At 43.8% G+C, this 13,341-nt stretch overlaps 4 protein-coding genes across 4 annotated transcripts; 1 reads left to right on the top strand and 3 right to left on the bottom strand.

The window, feature by feature from the left end:
- Nucleotides 1–1,348: 1,348 nt before the first annotated feature.
- LOC6503606 (alpha-tocopherol transfer protein) lies at nt 1,349–3,421 on the bottom strand. The gene is made up of 6 exons (XM_001964035.4): nt 3,295–3,421; nt 2,801–2,898; nt 2,510–2,669; nt 2,125–2,206; nt 1,632–2,059; nt 1,349–1,572 (listed from the first exon to the last, which is right to left on the bottom strand). The coding sequence occupies exons 2-6, from the start codon at nt 2,892–2,894 to the stop codon at nt 1,458–1,460; spliced, it is 879 nt and encodes a 292-aa protein (XP_001964071.1). The 5' UTR covers nt 2,895–2,898; nt 3,295–3,421; the 3' UTR covers nt 1,349–1,457.
- A 2,578-nt stretch (nt 3,422–5,999) lies between these two features.
- LOC6504044 (zinc finger protein 467) lies at nt 6,000–8,220 on the top strand. The gene is made up of 4 exons (XM_001964036.4): nt 6,000–6,257; nt 6,342–7,423; nt 7,478–7,694; nt 7,760–8,220. The coding sequence occupies exons 1-4, from the start codon at nt 6,093–6,095 to the stop codon at nt 7,991–7,993; spliced, it is 1,698 nt and encodes a 565-aa protein (XP_001964072.1). The 5' UTR covers nt 6,000–6,092; the 3' UTR covers nt 7,994–8,220.
- A 701-nt stretch (nt 8,221–8,921) lies between these two features.
- On the bottom strand, nt 8,922–13,025 carry LOC6503604. Its single transcript, XM_001964038.4, has 3 exons — nt 12,829–13,025; nt 12,065–12,744; nt 8,922–9,525 (listed from the first exon to the last, which is right to left on the bottom strand). Exons 1-3 carry the CDS (start codon nt 12,917–12,919, stop codon nt 9,433–9,435), a joined length of 864 nt encoding a protein of 287 aa, XP_001964074.2. The 5' UTR covers nt 12,920–13,025; the 3' UTR covers nt 8,922–9,432.
- On the bottom strand, nt 10,140–11,961 carry LOC123256961 (pleckstrin homology domain-containing family F member 1 homolog). Its single transcript, XM_044716702.1, has one exon. The coding sequence runs from the start codon at nt 11,142–11,144 to the stop codon at nt 10,167–10,169; it is 978 nt and encodes a 325-aa protein (XP_044572637.1). The 5' UTR covers nt 11,145–11,961; the 3' UTR covers nt 10,140–10,166.
- Nucleotides 13,026–13,341: the final 316 nt, after the last annotated feature.

A 13,341-nucleotide genomic window follows, 5' to 3' on the forward strand; every position in this document is an offset into this window, starting at 1 on the left:
TGCAATTATGTTCCATTGTCTGAATCAAGATTTAATGAAAAATTTCCGAAAGGCAGACTACACTTTTGTGCTGAATCACCAAATGATTATTGTATTTTGGGTGCCTGCCTAGTTTCTAGTTGCAGTTTTTACTCAAAACTATCTAAAATCTGCACAAAAAAGATCTAAATTAATTTACACTGGAAAATTTATCTTTACTTCTCTAAGTAAGAAGTAAAAAATATATAATGACTTTCGTAACCTTTCTGTCAAGTCATGCGAAGTTGAAAAACTTGTGGCATTAAATTTGATTTTTTTCTCGGTAGTTTTTATTATATTTTCTTATTTAAGAAGTATGTTAATTATATTAATGAATATATACACATACAACTTTATTTTTAAGAAGTTTTTTTAGGAAGTAAAATATGTAAAAATTACTTTCTCTTTTCAGTCTTTGCAAGTTTTATTGAAAACTTATGACTCTAATTTTTTCTTCTATCTTTGTCTTATTTTGTATTATTTTTTCCCAGTGTATGATGTAATAATCCGAATGTATGCAAACGTATTTTTTGCAGGGCCACACACTTTAATGTGTCAGCCACACGGTTTATGAATCTCCATGCGCAATGTTGATGTGGTTACTGCACATTGGATAAATGGACAGTTGGGTGGCTTGGCCGATTGGGTGGTTGGGTGGACTGATGGGTGGTTGGAATGGATTGGTAATTGTACGTTGGACATGGCCTGTCTGGCGATGACGTTCTCGATGTACCAATGTGTGTAAAGTGTCATTGGGCGTTTGCGAAATGCAGATTGTGTATTGGGTGTAGGTTGTGTGTATGTGTATACACACACACACATGGATTACGGATAACTGGCTCTGAATAATGGACTCGAAACTATGTCTGGGAATGGGAATGGAAATGGGAATGAGGACGAGAGCCAGGTCGGCCAAGTTGGCCAACCGAACGGATGTGTCAATAGTACTTCAAGGGGTCCTCCACAGGTCTTCTTCCATTACGGATTTCGTTTTGCTCTTAATTCCGTCCGGTTTTCTGTTGCTCCACTTATACCATTTTCTCTTTCTTTTCTTTTTTTTCTTTCTTTCTTTCCAACCACACACCTGTCACACCTACTTAAAAAACTGAACTGAAGAAACAGACAAAAAATGGGCCACCTACAAAAGATACACTTAAAAACATGAATTAACATAAAGAGTAGCTCTAAAAAATGGATGGAGAGAGGTTGAAGAGACTATCTATAGACTAGGTGATACCTGGTACTCCTGCAGGATCCTCCATTGCCCCTACCTTCGAATGAAATCCTTCCAACCCTTCCCTATTAGCCTCTTAATGAAAAAATAAAACACTTTTCTGTTTAAAAATAAAATATATTTACTTAAAAAAGCCCAAGCCCAGCTGGGAAATACAAGGATTAAAAAGCAATAACAATACGTATATAAAAAAATACTATAAGGACTAATCTATCTCCAGGGTGCGAAGGCTCTGAGCCACATCCTTGTCCACCTTCTGCTTGTTTCCGCCCTTCTTGGCCTTGTTTAGTTGCCAATTTTTGGCATCCATCAGGTAGTCCCTAAGAAATACAACCAACTTTAGTTAAAATAATCAAAAAAATCAATAGCCAGAACCCACCTTTGCTCCTTGAGGAGCTGCATCCATTCCAGCTTCAGGTCGGACATCTTGCCGGCCTGGCCGCCATACTCCTCCGGCAGCATGGAGCGGGGAAAGTGCTGGAAGGGAGTCTCGGCATTGGGCAGATGGAAGTGTATCAGCTTGAAGACCTCACCCTTGATGAAGGGCTTCACCACGGTGAGGACTTTGTCCAGAAAGGAGGGGCAGTTGAGGACGTGGATCTCCTTGAGCCGAACGGGATGTGCCTCCTGGACGAACTTCATGTAGACACGGAGGGCGCCCAGGGCGGTCTTGGTCAGGTGGCGCAGAGTATACCCAGCCATGTCGAAAATGGGGATCTCACCGTCGGACAGCTTCTCCTCGTCCTCGGTGGCGAACCGGCAATCGGCCACCATGAAGAAGACCTTGATGCCAGCCGTAAAATTGAACTGCCAAAGAGATATGCGCATCTTCAGATACATCTTCATGCCAGAAAACATAGCCAGATACTTACCTTGTCGGCGTCAAAGTCAATCAGTCGATAAAAAAGCAACTTGTTGTTCTCCGGGGTCAGTCCGGGCAACGGCACCAGATCTCTGCCAGATTGGGGGGGAGGGACACAAAAAGGGGGTTAATAAATATACAAATGTTGGGATATCAAAAACCGGTTGCCCAAATGACATGCCAAACAGACAGAGGACAGGGGACAGGAGACAGGAGACAGGGGCTCCCTAAGTGCAGACTGCGACACTGCGCGAAATTGTTGCCAAATCACATCGTAAATTATCAGTCGATGTTAGTGCAAATTAGGGCCCAGAAACCACAAAATTATAGTTTCATTTTGGGGACAAAAAAATTAAAAAACAAAAAATAATAATAAGGTAACCCCCTTTACTTACGCCACTTTCAAAAGCTGCTGGGATGTGGCGTCCAGGGGATCTCGATCTAGGAAGATATTGCTATGCTTGTTCCTCAGCCCGTAGTTGAGTTCCAGGAGGCGCTGGGCGTGGCCGACATCGCCCCTCGTGGAGTGGAGAAAGCGGCGGAGCAGAAGACCAGCTGGGGGAGGGAGTCGGGAAGGGGGTTAGGAGGAGCTTGTGTACACATTGGTAGTACATATGTGGTTATGCAACCTGGCCAAGAGCCATCCCGGCCATCGACCCAATTGCCAACTTGCCACACTCACTCACATATATTCTGCGGCAGCTGTGGATGCGACTGGATCCATTCCCGCAGCTCCAGTAACCGATCTGCCACCAGTTGCTCCTCGTTTTTGTGCACCATTTTCCTGAACGAGGGAAAGTGGGTTTAGTTTTCTTTTTTGGAAAAGTGGCTTCCAGTTTATTATTATTTTATTAAATTTATTTTATTTTTGTTATCCAGGATTCTTGTTTTGAAGAACAAAAAAGGTCCTCGAAATATTCCTCTTTCTTTAAAAATTCTCAATACTTTTTGGCATTTTTTTTTAGAATTATAATATTATATTTATTATTCTTCTAATATGTTATTTATTTAATAAATAATCTTCCTTCTCAGTCACTTAAAAAAAAATAGAAAACTTTTTCACTAAAACTATTTTAATTATTATTTTTCTTATTCATGGCCTAGACTTTAATTTATGAATTAAATTTTAAATATTTCTTGGCCATAAAAACTAAAGTTGGTAGCTTAAATGAAGACCCACTAGAACTTGGCCGGATTAGGAGTGGAACGCGTCTATGCGAGACTTAACCGCGATTGCAACTGATTGGGCTCCAGCCCGGTCTTGGTTTTGGTTTTCTGGCTTTTTGGCTTCAGTCGCTGGCTCTGCCTCTGCCAGTGTCTCTGTTGGCATCGCAAATAACCAAGTTATTACCTGAATATATGTAGCCAAGAGGGCGATCGGGGAGGGGAGGGGAACGCCACAACCACAACCCGCTTCCGGCTTCCAGCTCCCCAGCTTTTTTTTTTTTTTTTGCACTTTGTGCGATCAGAGTTTGGCTTTTATGTAAGATGCATTTTTTGCAAATTATTTATTCGTCACTTTTAAGTGGAATGCAGCATTATTTTTAAGCATTTTAATGCATTACTTAAATGGAAAAAACATTCAAAGAATTTACAAGAAAATCTGAATTATTTTTTAAGTTGAAAAGATAATTTAACATATTGTGGATCAGGATAACCCCCATGTCCTTATAGACATGTCCTTCTGTCCATTTGTCTTAAGTGTTAAAGATAAAAGAATTATTAAAAAAATAAAATAATTTTAATTAATTTAAATTATAGCGCCCTCCTCCTCGATTCTCATAGGGAGCACTTAAGCAAGGCGAAAAAATAGAATTAAAAAATTAATATTGGTATTTCAAAATACCAATTAATTAAAAAAATACTATAAAATTAATATAAAAAAACAGCGCCCTCCTCCTCGATTCTCATAGGTTGCACTTAAGCAGCTATATTTAATTTAAATTTTAATTTATTTTTTTATTAAAAATAAATTTAAAAATTAAAAAATATTATTAAATAAAAATAGCGCCCTCCTCCTCGCTTCTCAAAGGTTACACTTAAGAAGCCTAAAATAAACAATAAATTTATTTTATTCCATAATTATTTTATGGCTTTTCCATTTTGTTTTTTATTAAATCTTTTTAATAAAATAGACTTCCATGGCCAGTAACTTAAGAAAGGTCTTAAATATATTGAATATTTTTTGCAGTTTTTTAAATCCCTTCTTTTTTTCTGTTATTTATTTTTTTTTTTTTTAAATAAAATTGTCACCTCAGCCCTTGTTGTGCAATTCAATTTGTTGACTTTTCTGTGTCAAAAGGTCAAACACCTATATGTGAATGCGTGTTTACTATTGTTGTTGCTGTTGGTGTTTTTGCGTGGGTGCTGAGCGGGTTTTCCGGCCATAACTTACTGGCTTTTTAGCTTTTTTCCACGCGGCAGCCATGGCGGGCGGCACATGTACATATGTCTTCGATCTTGGTCTGGTATATGGGTTTCCAGCTTTACCGCGACATTGGCAAACAATTTTCGGCAAGGCGAGGCGAGGCAAGGCCCACACCATCCGCTGCTAACCACAGCCCGGTGGCGAGTCGCGCTCCACTTGTTATGCCGCCGGCTGGCCGAATCGCTTCGTACGTGTTTCGCAACTTAAACTATTTACAACAGCATGAATTAAAACAAAAACAAAAAAAAAACTGTCAAAAACCAAAAAGAAGCAAAAGCAGCCGTCACGAACCGATGAAAAAAAAGACGGAACAGCAAAAGCACCGAAGAACACAAAAATACAAAAAAAAACAGTCTACTAAATAAAAAATAAATAAAACAAACAAACAAAAAAAAACCATAACAAACGTATATAAAAATTTTTAACCTGTATTTGCGTTAGCAGCGATTGCATTACCATATAACATACAAGTTTACAGTGAAGCCTCGATTTGTGCGATTTTTTTAACGTTCAAAATGGTTATTTGAACAAATTAATTAAAAAAAAATAATAAAAAAATTAATATAAATAAAAGAGCGCCCTCCTCCTCGATTCTCATAGGGCGCACTTAAGAAAAATATTTTCTAGAAAATAAATTAATATTTTAAAAAATAAAAAATTAAATAAATTAAAAAAAATAATAATTAAAAACATCGCCCTCCTCCTCGATTCTCATAGCGAGTACCTAAGAAGCCAAATTATGAAATTTAAAAATATCTAAAATTAAAAAAATTTTTTTTTTTGCTAAAAAAAACCAAATAGTAGTAATAATCAGCTCCTCCCCCCCTCCTCCTCACTTCTCATCCTTAAGGAGCTTCTGTTTTATAATAATTACTCATACGCCATGTAAGCCAAAAGTAAATATATGGATTTTTTATTCACTTTTCTTATTGAAGCTCCACTGTACTATTTGACAGTCGGTTTTTAATGCAGCTGTAAACTTAATAAGCCAGCAAAATCCACACACAAGCGCCATTTTTTCACATTTCCATAAAAAAAGGCAAAACAAAACGAAACGGAAAGCATTTTTATGTGTGTCTCAGCAATGAAAATTAAAAGCAATTGCTCTTGACCTTGGAAATGAAACTTAACCGCCAACCAAAAAAGAGAATACTTCCTAAAGAGTCGGCTTAACAATTACTAAATTAATTAAAAGTTAAATTCAGGATAAAAAAAAAAGTGTATAACACAATTATAGACACTATTTGCCTTAAATTTATATTTAGATCAATAAAGTTCAAATTCTAGACTATTTGAATAAGAATTAAAAGCTTATTTAACTTTTAATCTATCCTTGATTTAAATTCAAATTTAAATAAAATTTGTAAGCACCGTTTCTACATATGTAAGTTACATAGTTATTACATCGATTTTTACAGTGTGCCCGTATTGCTCAGGCGTTGCCCAAAATGAGCTGTCCATACCAAACACACCCCCAACTGGGCACACTTGTTCGCATATCCGATGGTGGAGCAAATCCCAACTTAGGATAAGAGAAACCCAATTACAAAATGATCTGTCGCCTGTGTCTGAACGCGCTGGACGAGCAGGACGCGGTGCTACTATTCGGCGGTGCCACCGAGGCGGCAGCGGAGGAGGAGGGCGACGGTGCCAGCGGCCAGGCAATGCCGGAAAGCGACCTGGTCCAACTGATCTCTATTCATCTGTACCTCTGCGTGAGTATTCCACCCGAGCCACCCAATCCCCCCAGTAGCTAGTAGTGACACCATCGCAATCGTACAATTTCATACATCTTCCAGCTATCCCGCGACGACGCCATATCCACCTGCATCTGCACGGAGTGCTGTTCCCAGCTGGAGAGTTTCCACAACTTTTGGAAGCTGGTGGAGCTAAAGCAGACGACGCTGTGTAGCCAGTTCCTGGAGATTGACTGTGACGTCAACTGGTCGGAGGAGCCGGACGAGGTGCTGGTCCAATTGGAGCCCGAATTTCCCGTAGAATTCTGCATAAAAACAGAACCGAAAGCAGTGGTCACCACCGTCACTACGGCCGTCAATAAGTTCCCTTGCATGTTCTGCGAGAAGTCGTTCAAGATGCGTCGCTACCTGGAGGAGCACATTGCCACACACACCGGTGACCGGCCAATCCCGTGTCCCTACTGCGAAATGGCCTTTCGCTGCCGCTCCAACATGTACACCCACGTAAAGAGCAAGCACACCGCCCAGTGGCTGAAAGCTCGTGAGGAACGGGACGCGGCCAAATCGCAGAATCATGCCGTTCAGGAGGTGAAAACTGAGGTGGCCGAGGAGGTTTCAGTTCTTGCTCCACTCACAACTCCCGCCAGCATTGGGATTCCCGCAACAGCTTCGGCTACAGCTCCGCCATCCATCCAGCAGCAGCTCCCGCTGTCGGTGATCAAGACAGAGCCCGGAGAGTCCATCAACTTGACCATGGCCAAGACCCCACCCACAGCCAGTCGTGCATCGCGGACTCGCTCCAGCCGCCGGAAGACCCATTCGCCCAAGAAGGCACAACCCACAGAGTCCAGTGATGGCAGCGGCGACGAGGAATCACCCCAGAAGCGTCTCAAAGAAAACGAGCTCATTTTGGCCAACTATAATGCCGTGGCAGCGGCTGTGGTGGCTGCCGCTTCGATAACAGGCACAGGCGGAGCGAGTGGCGGCGGAGGTGGGGGCAATGGAGGAACTGCCAACCAGACGGACAGCTTGCAGCAGCGTCTGTGCGCCAGCCTCCTTCAGCAACAGCAACTCCAGCAGCACATAAATCTCCTGTCCGCCATGACAGCCTCCACAGCTGCCGGGGGATCAAGTAGCACCAGTACCACCACCACCACCACCACCACCCCCAGCAATCCCTTCGGGTAAGTCACCTCAAGTGGTCTTCTGACACACGCTAATGACAAATGCGTTTCCAGATCACCACCTGGCCAGGCGGAGAAGCGAACGCCGGACAAGCGGCGAGCAGCACCGACAGCACCACCCATCCAGACGGTCATCAAGCCCGAGGCGCCCATCTCCCTCATTTGTCCCAACTGCGGGGAACTGCCCGGGCTGAATCACCGCTGCCTGAGCAAACCCAAGTACGCCTGCGACGTGTGCGGGAAGAGCTTCAAGATGAAGCGCTACCTAGAGGTGAGTCAGTCGTAGTTTGTAAGTCTAATAAGTCTAGCTTTAATCATTGTTTATACTTTCTTCAGGAGCACTTTGCCACACACACTGGCGTTAAACTGCATACCTGCGCCTTCTGCCCCACGGAGTTTCGGTCCAAGTCGAACATGTACCATCATACGAAGCGCAAGCACAAAGCCGAATGGGAGCGCTCCAGGGCCAGCCGATCGGCGGCGAAGGAGCAAAGGCTCCAGGAGCAGATCCAAATGAAGATACAGTTACCCAGTGCAGGACAGGCCCAGTCCGGGCCGGCTGCTGTCTAAAATTTGATATACATTTATATGAATATATTTTTTGCATGTTAGACATACATAACACAAGATAACGAGAATACCGATGTACTTAACCGAAGTTTCGTATAACTCCAGTCGCGACCACGGATATCGCCTGGCACCTTTTGTGTATACTCTCTTCTCATTCTCTATAATGCCTTGACCAGTTTTGATTAGATCTGGTTATAAAGTAAACATTAATTTCAACAAAAAACCGATACAGAATCGTTTTGCTTATTGGGCGGTACGGATCATACCCTGAACTGTATTGAATTTCAATCGATTGATGTTTATTTGGATTGGATTGGAGTGGGGGCTTCAAATACGCAATTCTGTCATTTTTTCCCCTTATTTTCTCGACTTTAAAAGGCATCCCCATCTCTTTGCAAAGAGTCTGAAAAGATAAGTGGAACAGGATACTTCCATCTCTTTCCATTCGAACTATGGTCAGCACAAAACATAGCCTAAGCCCACATAGTCTCCCCTGTGAAGAACAATAAAGTCCCATTCTGCTGGAGCTCGAAAAACGACAAAACACAAGAATCGCCCGGACGAACAGGAGAACAGAAATTGGGGGCTGGTGGAGATTCAAATAAAAAATACTGCAACGGTTGCCAACTCCAACTACCCCAGTATATAATATATACTATATACCAGCTTTTTTGGTATTCTCACAAGTGGCGAGAAGAGGTCACACTGCAGAGAGCGCGAAAAAGCGTAGGGTTGCCACCTGCTGCACATTCCTGTTCGCCTGTTATTCTGGGTGCGTTTTGTGTGCATTTTGGGGAGCGATTTTTGCGGCTATTTTTTTTTTTGACAGAAAAGCCAGGGCCTGTTCTGGACTGGGAGTAAAGTTAGGAAACCCCCAAATAGTAGTCGGACCTGGTGTTTTTGCCACCAAATGGAAAGAGATGATGAATTATTATTGCAAATTCAATTTACAGATTTAATTTTAATTTATTTTTGTTTTTATCGCCTTTGTACAAATAGAAAACAGTTAATAATTGCAATTGCAAATTGCTCAATGCGTACGTTTTTATATAATATTAGGTTTAGTTATGATCCTCCCGCCAAACAAAAAATTTTTAGTGGTTTCTCATCCGAAATAAAAGGGGAAATACAAATATATGGGGTGTGTGAACACGGATATACGCGTAAATTAGTGTTAGGGACAAAAAGTGTGTTAATATGATAAAACTAGGTATACAATATATATATATATATCGGGTATATCAAGCTGCTTTCTGTTCTGTTCTGTTCTGTTATGCCAGTTTCCCGCGAATGATCCTTTGCTGTGTGGTTGTCTCCTCCGCCTGGCCATGTAGTTCTCCTCCTTTCTGTTTCGAGTTCGTTGTAACCATGAAAGCAGCCACTTGACATCGTTTTTGGACAAAATAATTCTAACTTTGTTAGTCGACGATTGGTCGGCGCTACTTGAATGGATTGGGCCGTGCCTTGAATACCGTCATCTTTCGTATTTCCTTGATCTCCTCCTGCTCGCATCGTTTCCGTTGTTCGTCTTGCTGAAAAAAAAAAAATAGAAGAAATTGGAATTAATGAATGGGATGTGATTTCCAGGAGAGAACTGATTCATTCCAGTTACAGAGCCGGGATTACCCCGATTAGTCAGCTGAGGCGGGAGGCCATGTGATAAGGGGGACCTTGCCCGGAATGGAACACAGAATATGGACAGTGGTGGCGACGTCCACTTGGTATCGGGAACGGCTGATCCAGTCGCCAGTTTTGTTTGCCAGCACAAAAAAAAAAAAAAAATAGAGTAACAGCCAGAGCCATTTTGGCTGATAAGATTAGCGTAGCGAGCGGAATTCGCGCCGAGTGGGATCAGGGAATAAAAAATAAAATATAAAGAATAAGAAAACAAAGCGAGGCCAGCCGAGGCAAGGTCAAAATCACTTTCCAGAAAAAAGGAGAATCTTACAGGAAGTAAAGCTTAGCTTAGGCCGCTCCAAAAGGATCCATGTAACTGGGCCACTTTCACAATTAAAACTATGTCTTGGAACTAATGGTTTATTGCTAATCTCTTTTGAAGCGGAGATGGCAACGGCCAAACGAAGAGCCCCCCCCGGCTATAATCATCTTAGTTAGGTTCTTGTTTGTGTTGGATATCTACCAGTACCAGTGGTTAACTCTCATCTCGATCTTCTCAGCAGTGGCTGCCGACTACGGGGGCAGCAGCAGCGGCAGCGGCAGCGGCAGCAGTTGGATTCGGGTTGGCTTGGGCTGGCTCACCAGCAACGGATAGGCCCATCGCTGACGTTGCTGTAGTGGTGGAGGAGGGAGTGGCTATCGTGGAGTCGTCGGCGGAGGAGAGAACGCTGTTGTCGCCATAGAAACGGGGCTCGTCATGTGACTCGCCGCCCGGTGAGACAATATCTTCGTCGGAGTCCTCATCATTGGAGCTATCGCCGGCGGTTGTGTTGAGCTTATTACCAGATGCGGCAGCAACGGCAGCCGAATCCTCGCCAGAGCTGGAGCTTGGCACATGCTTTAAACGATCGTAGCAGGCGTCACAGACGCGCAACGGTTTGGTGCTCTGCTGGGGCAGCAGGAACTTCTTGGCGGAGCAGCCGGCACAGACGACAGCGCCACAGTTGCGGCAGTGATGGCGGCGCTGGATGAACGTAAACTGCGTCTTCTTGCAGTGCATACAGACACTGGCCTCGGTGTCCGGCACCCAAACAGCGGCATGATTCTCCACCGGCTTCTTGCCGCTTTTGCGCAGCAGGTCCTCCACACACTTGTTGATGTGCGCCATCCACTCCTGTTTCTCTGTACTGGTGGCGGCATACACCACAAACGACTTGGTGGTGGTGCGAATGTACCAGCCATTCCTATAGTGCTGATTATCGGCAATCGACTCCAGGGACACCTCCTCCAGCGGCATGATGTGCTGCTTGTTGTACTTCTTCTTGCCAATCACTATATTCCCGTAAACGAGGATGTCGTTGAAGAGGAAAAATTGTCGGCTCTTTGGACGCTTCCGGCACATCTTAGTCAGTACACCCTCGCCGACCAGGACACGGCCCTGCATCGCCAGCGGTACACCCGAACTGCCAAAACAATTCTCCACGGATGCGATGCGACGAGTGTTTGCTTCCGAGTTCACCAGACGGTCCACCATGATGATGATGATGAGATATTGATGTTGATGCGAAAGTTCTTGGTCCGGTGGTCGGTCCCTGTTGCTTCGCTCGGTTCCGAGTGCTTAGTGTTCAGTAGTTGGCGCTCGGTCGGAATCAAAAATAATGAAGACTCTGAAATCCGAAGAGTAGCCAACTGTGACGACAAAATCACCTGTGTGTGTGTGTGTGTGTGGTGGTGGTGGTGTGCAGCGCTCAGCTCTGCTCTGCCGTGTGACCCTCGGTGCCAGGTATGGTGTACCAATGTGTGTGTGTGATAATGTATCCGATACTGTGCTGGCGTGTGCGTATGGGTGGTGGTAACTCGGTAGCAGCTGTTGCGTGTCCTGCGGGCGCCTGTGGATGCCTATACCTGCGGATGCCAATATCTCCTCCTTTATGCTCGTCCGATATATCCAATCTACGACTGTCAACTGGCTTTTTCTACGCCGTCCGCGACGTCATGAGTCACTCACACCACTAACAACAAAAACAAACTGCGCTCTCGGCGCCCCCGCCTCGCCTTCTCGTTCGTCACTTTCGCTCTCCCTATCTCTTTCCTTTGCTCTGTGGCTCGGTGCCGTTCCGTTCCGTTCGCGTCTGTACGCTTTTGTCGCTTTATTGGCGCAGGCAGTCGTTACGATTTTCTAATCTGTATGATGATTTGTCTAGCGAGATCCAAGGAATATAGTATCCCGGCTGCCCAGATAGGATGCACAATTTCCCTCGATGGCAAAACCAAGTAAACCTTTTCGACGTTTTAACTCTTATCGGTGTGGCCAGCCACTGATGCTAAAAGAAATGCCCTACTTTTCACCCCAAAACCTGTCATGACATAGTGTTGTAAAATACCATAATCGAGGGCTCTTTCCACCCGCTGTATTTGGTTTCTTAAATCTTTTAAACATCAACGTTTATTTACCTCATTTTTCTTCTGCTCCAAACTCGCCTGCACAGCAGCGTCGTATTCGCGCCGTTCGCGCAGGCGCTGTTCGCTGCGAAGCTGGAACGGCTTGGGCTGGCAATGTCCAGGTCTAGGGGGTGGCTGCTTATCATGATCCGGGTCACGCATCCTTCGCCGTTCCCTATCCAGTCGTCCGTGCTTGACGACCTCTGGAGTGACCGGCATTGTCACCTTGTGGACCACACGCATCTCGCCGATGCGGTTGTGTATCATTTTGAAGTTGGGCATAGGCCGACTGTGGAACTCGCGCGCCTTTCGCTCCTCATCCTCTCGTTTTCGCAGCGCCAGCTGCCTGTTTGACTCGTAGAGGTTTTTGAACTCGTAGGCTTTGGGAATAGGAACCGAACCGCCGGCAGCGGGCTCTGTATGCTGTTTTTGCTGGACGGGTGACCACATTAGACGCAGGTTGGGACCTGGTGCACAGCGGTTCTCTGTACTTTGGTGTTGATCCGCCTCCGGCCTATTCTCCTCCATGAGCTCTTCCTCGTCCCAGCTCGGTTGATTGATCGGAATCGGTTTGATGTCCGTATCTTCATTTTGTTTTTGGCATTGTTCCTGATCTTTGGCCACGGGAGTGGCACAGGCCAGCAGAGGGTTCACATTGTTTACGTTTCCAATATTTTCCTTATTTGCCTTTGCTGTAGAAAAATTTGTACCAAAAGAGGAAAAATGGCGCCTTTTTATTTAACTAACTGTGAAAGATGTGTTCGCCAAGCTCTTACCGAAAAAGTTTTGGGAATGATCCAATTGATAATCACCCACGTCGATGGCGTCCCAATCAAACTCCGACTTCAAAAAAGTCCCATCCTCCATAGCTGTTTTGTAAATTGCGGCTAGTTATTTTAAAATACAAACAAGGTAAGATCCAGGCACGCTGCAAGTGACCGTATCTCTTTGGCCAGAAAACCCCATATATCGTTTTACAACACTCTATCGGTAAAATATATCGATAAAAATACTATGGCGCCTCTTTTTCCTTTTGAATATTCTGCCCTTCAAGGGTATTTGTCTTTGTTTTCAAAAAATATAGATTCTATTTACAGATTTTTAATGCAAAAAATACCGGAGAATCATATATTTGTAGATTTACGTACTTCTATAGTCCCAAAGTAGAATCAATATTGCTTCGAAGATGATTTGTAGCTCCAAGACTTTGTTTTATTCATTAAATTCACAATAAAAAAATGATTTCGAAAACTTAGTTAATATTATTGTTTTTAGCTTCCCATTAGCCC

The sequence above is a fragment of the Drosophila ananassae genome, chromosome XL (assembly GCF_017639315.1).
Source record: "Drosophila ananassae strain 14024-0371.13 chromosome XL, ASM1763931v2, whole genome shotgun sequence".
NCBI classification, from domain to species: Eukaryota; Metazoa; Arthropoda; class Insecta; order Diptera; family Drosophilidae; genus Drosophila; species Drosophila ananassae.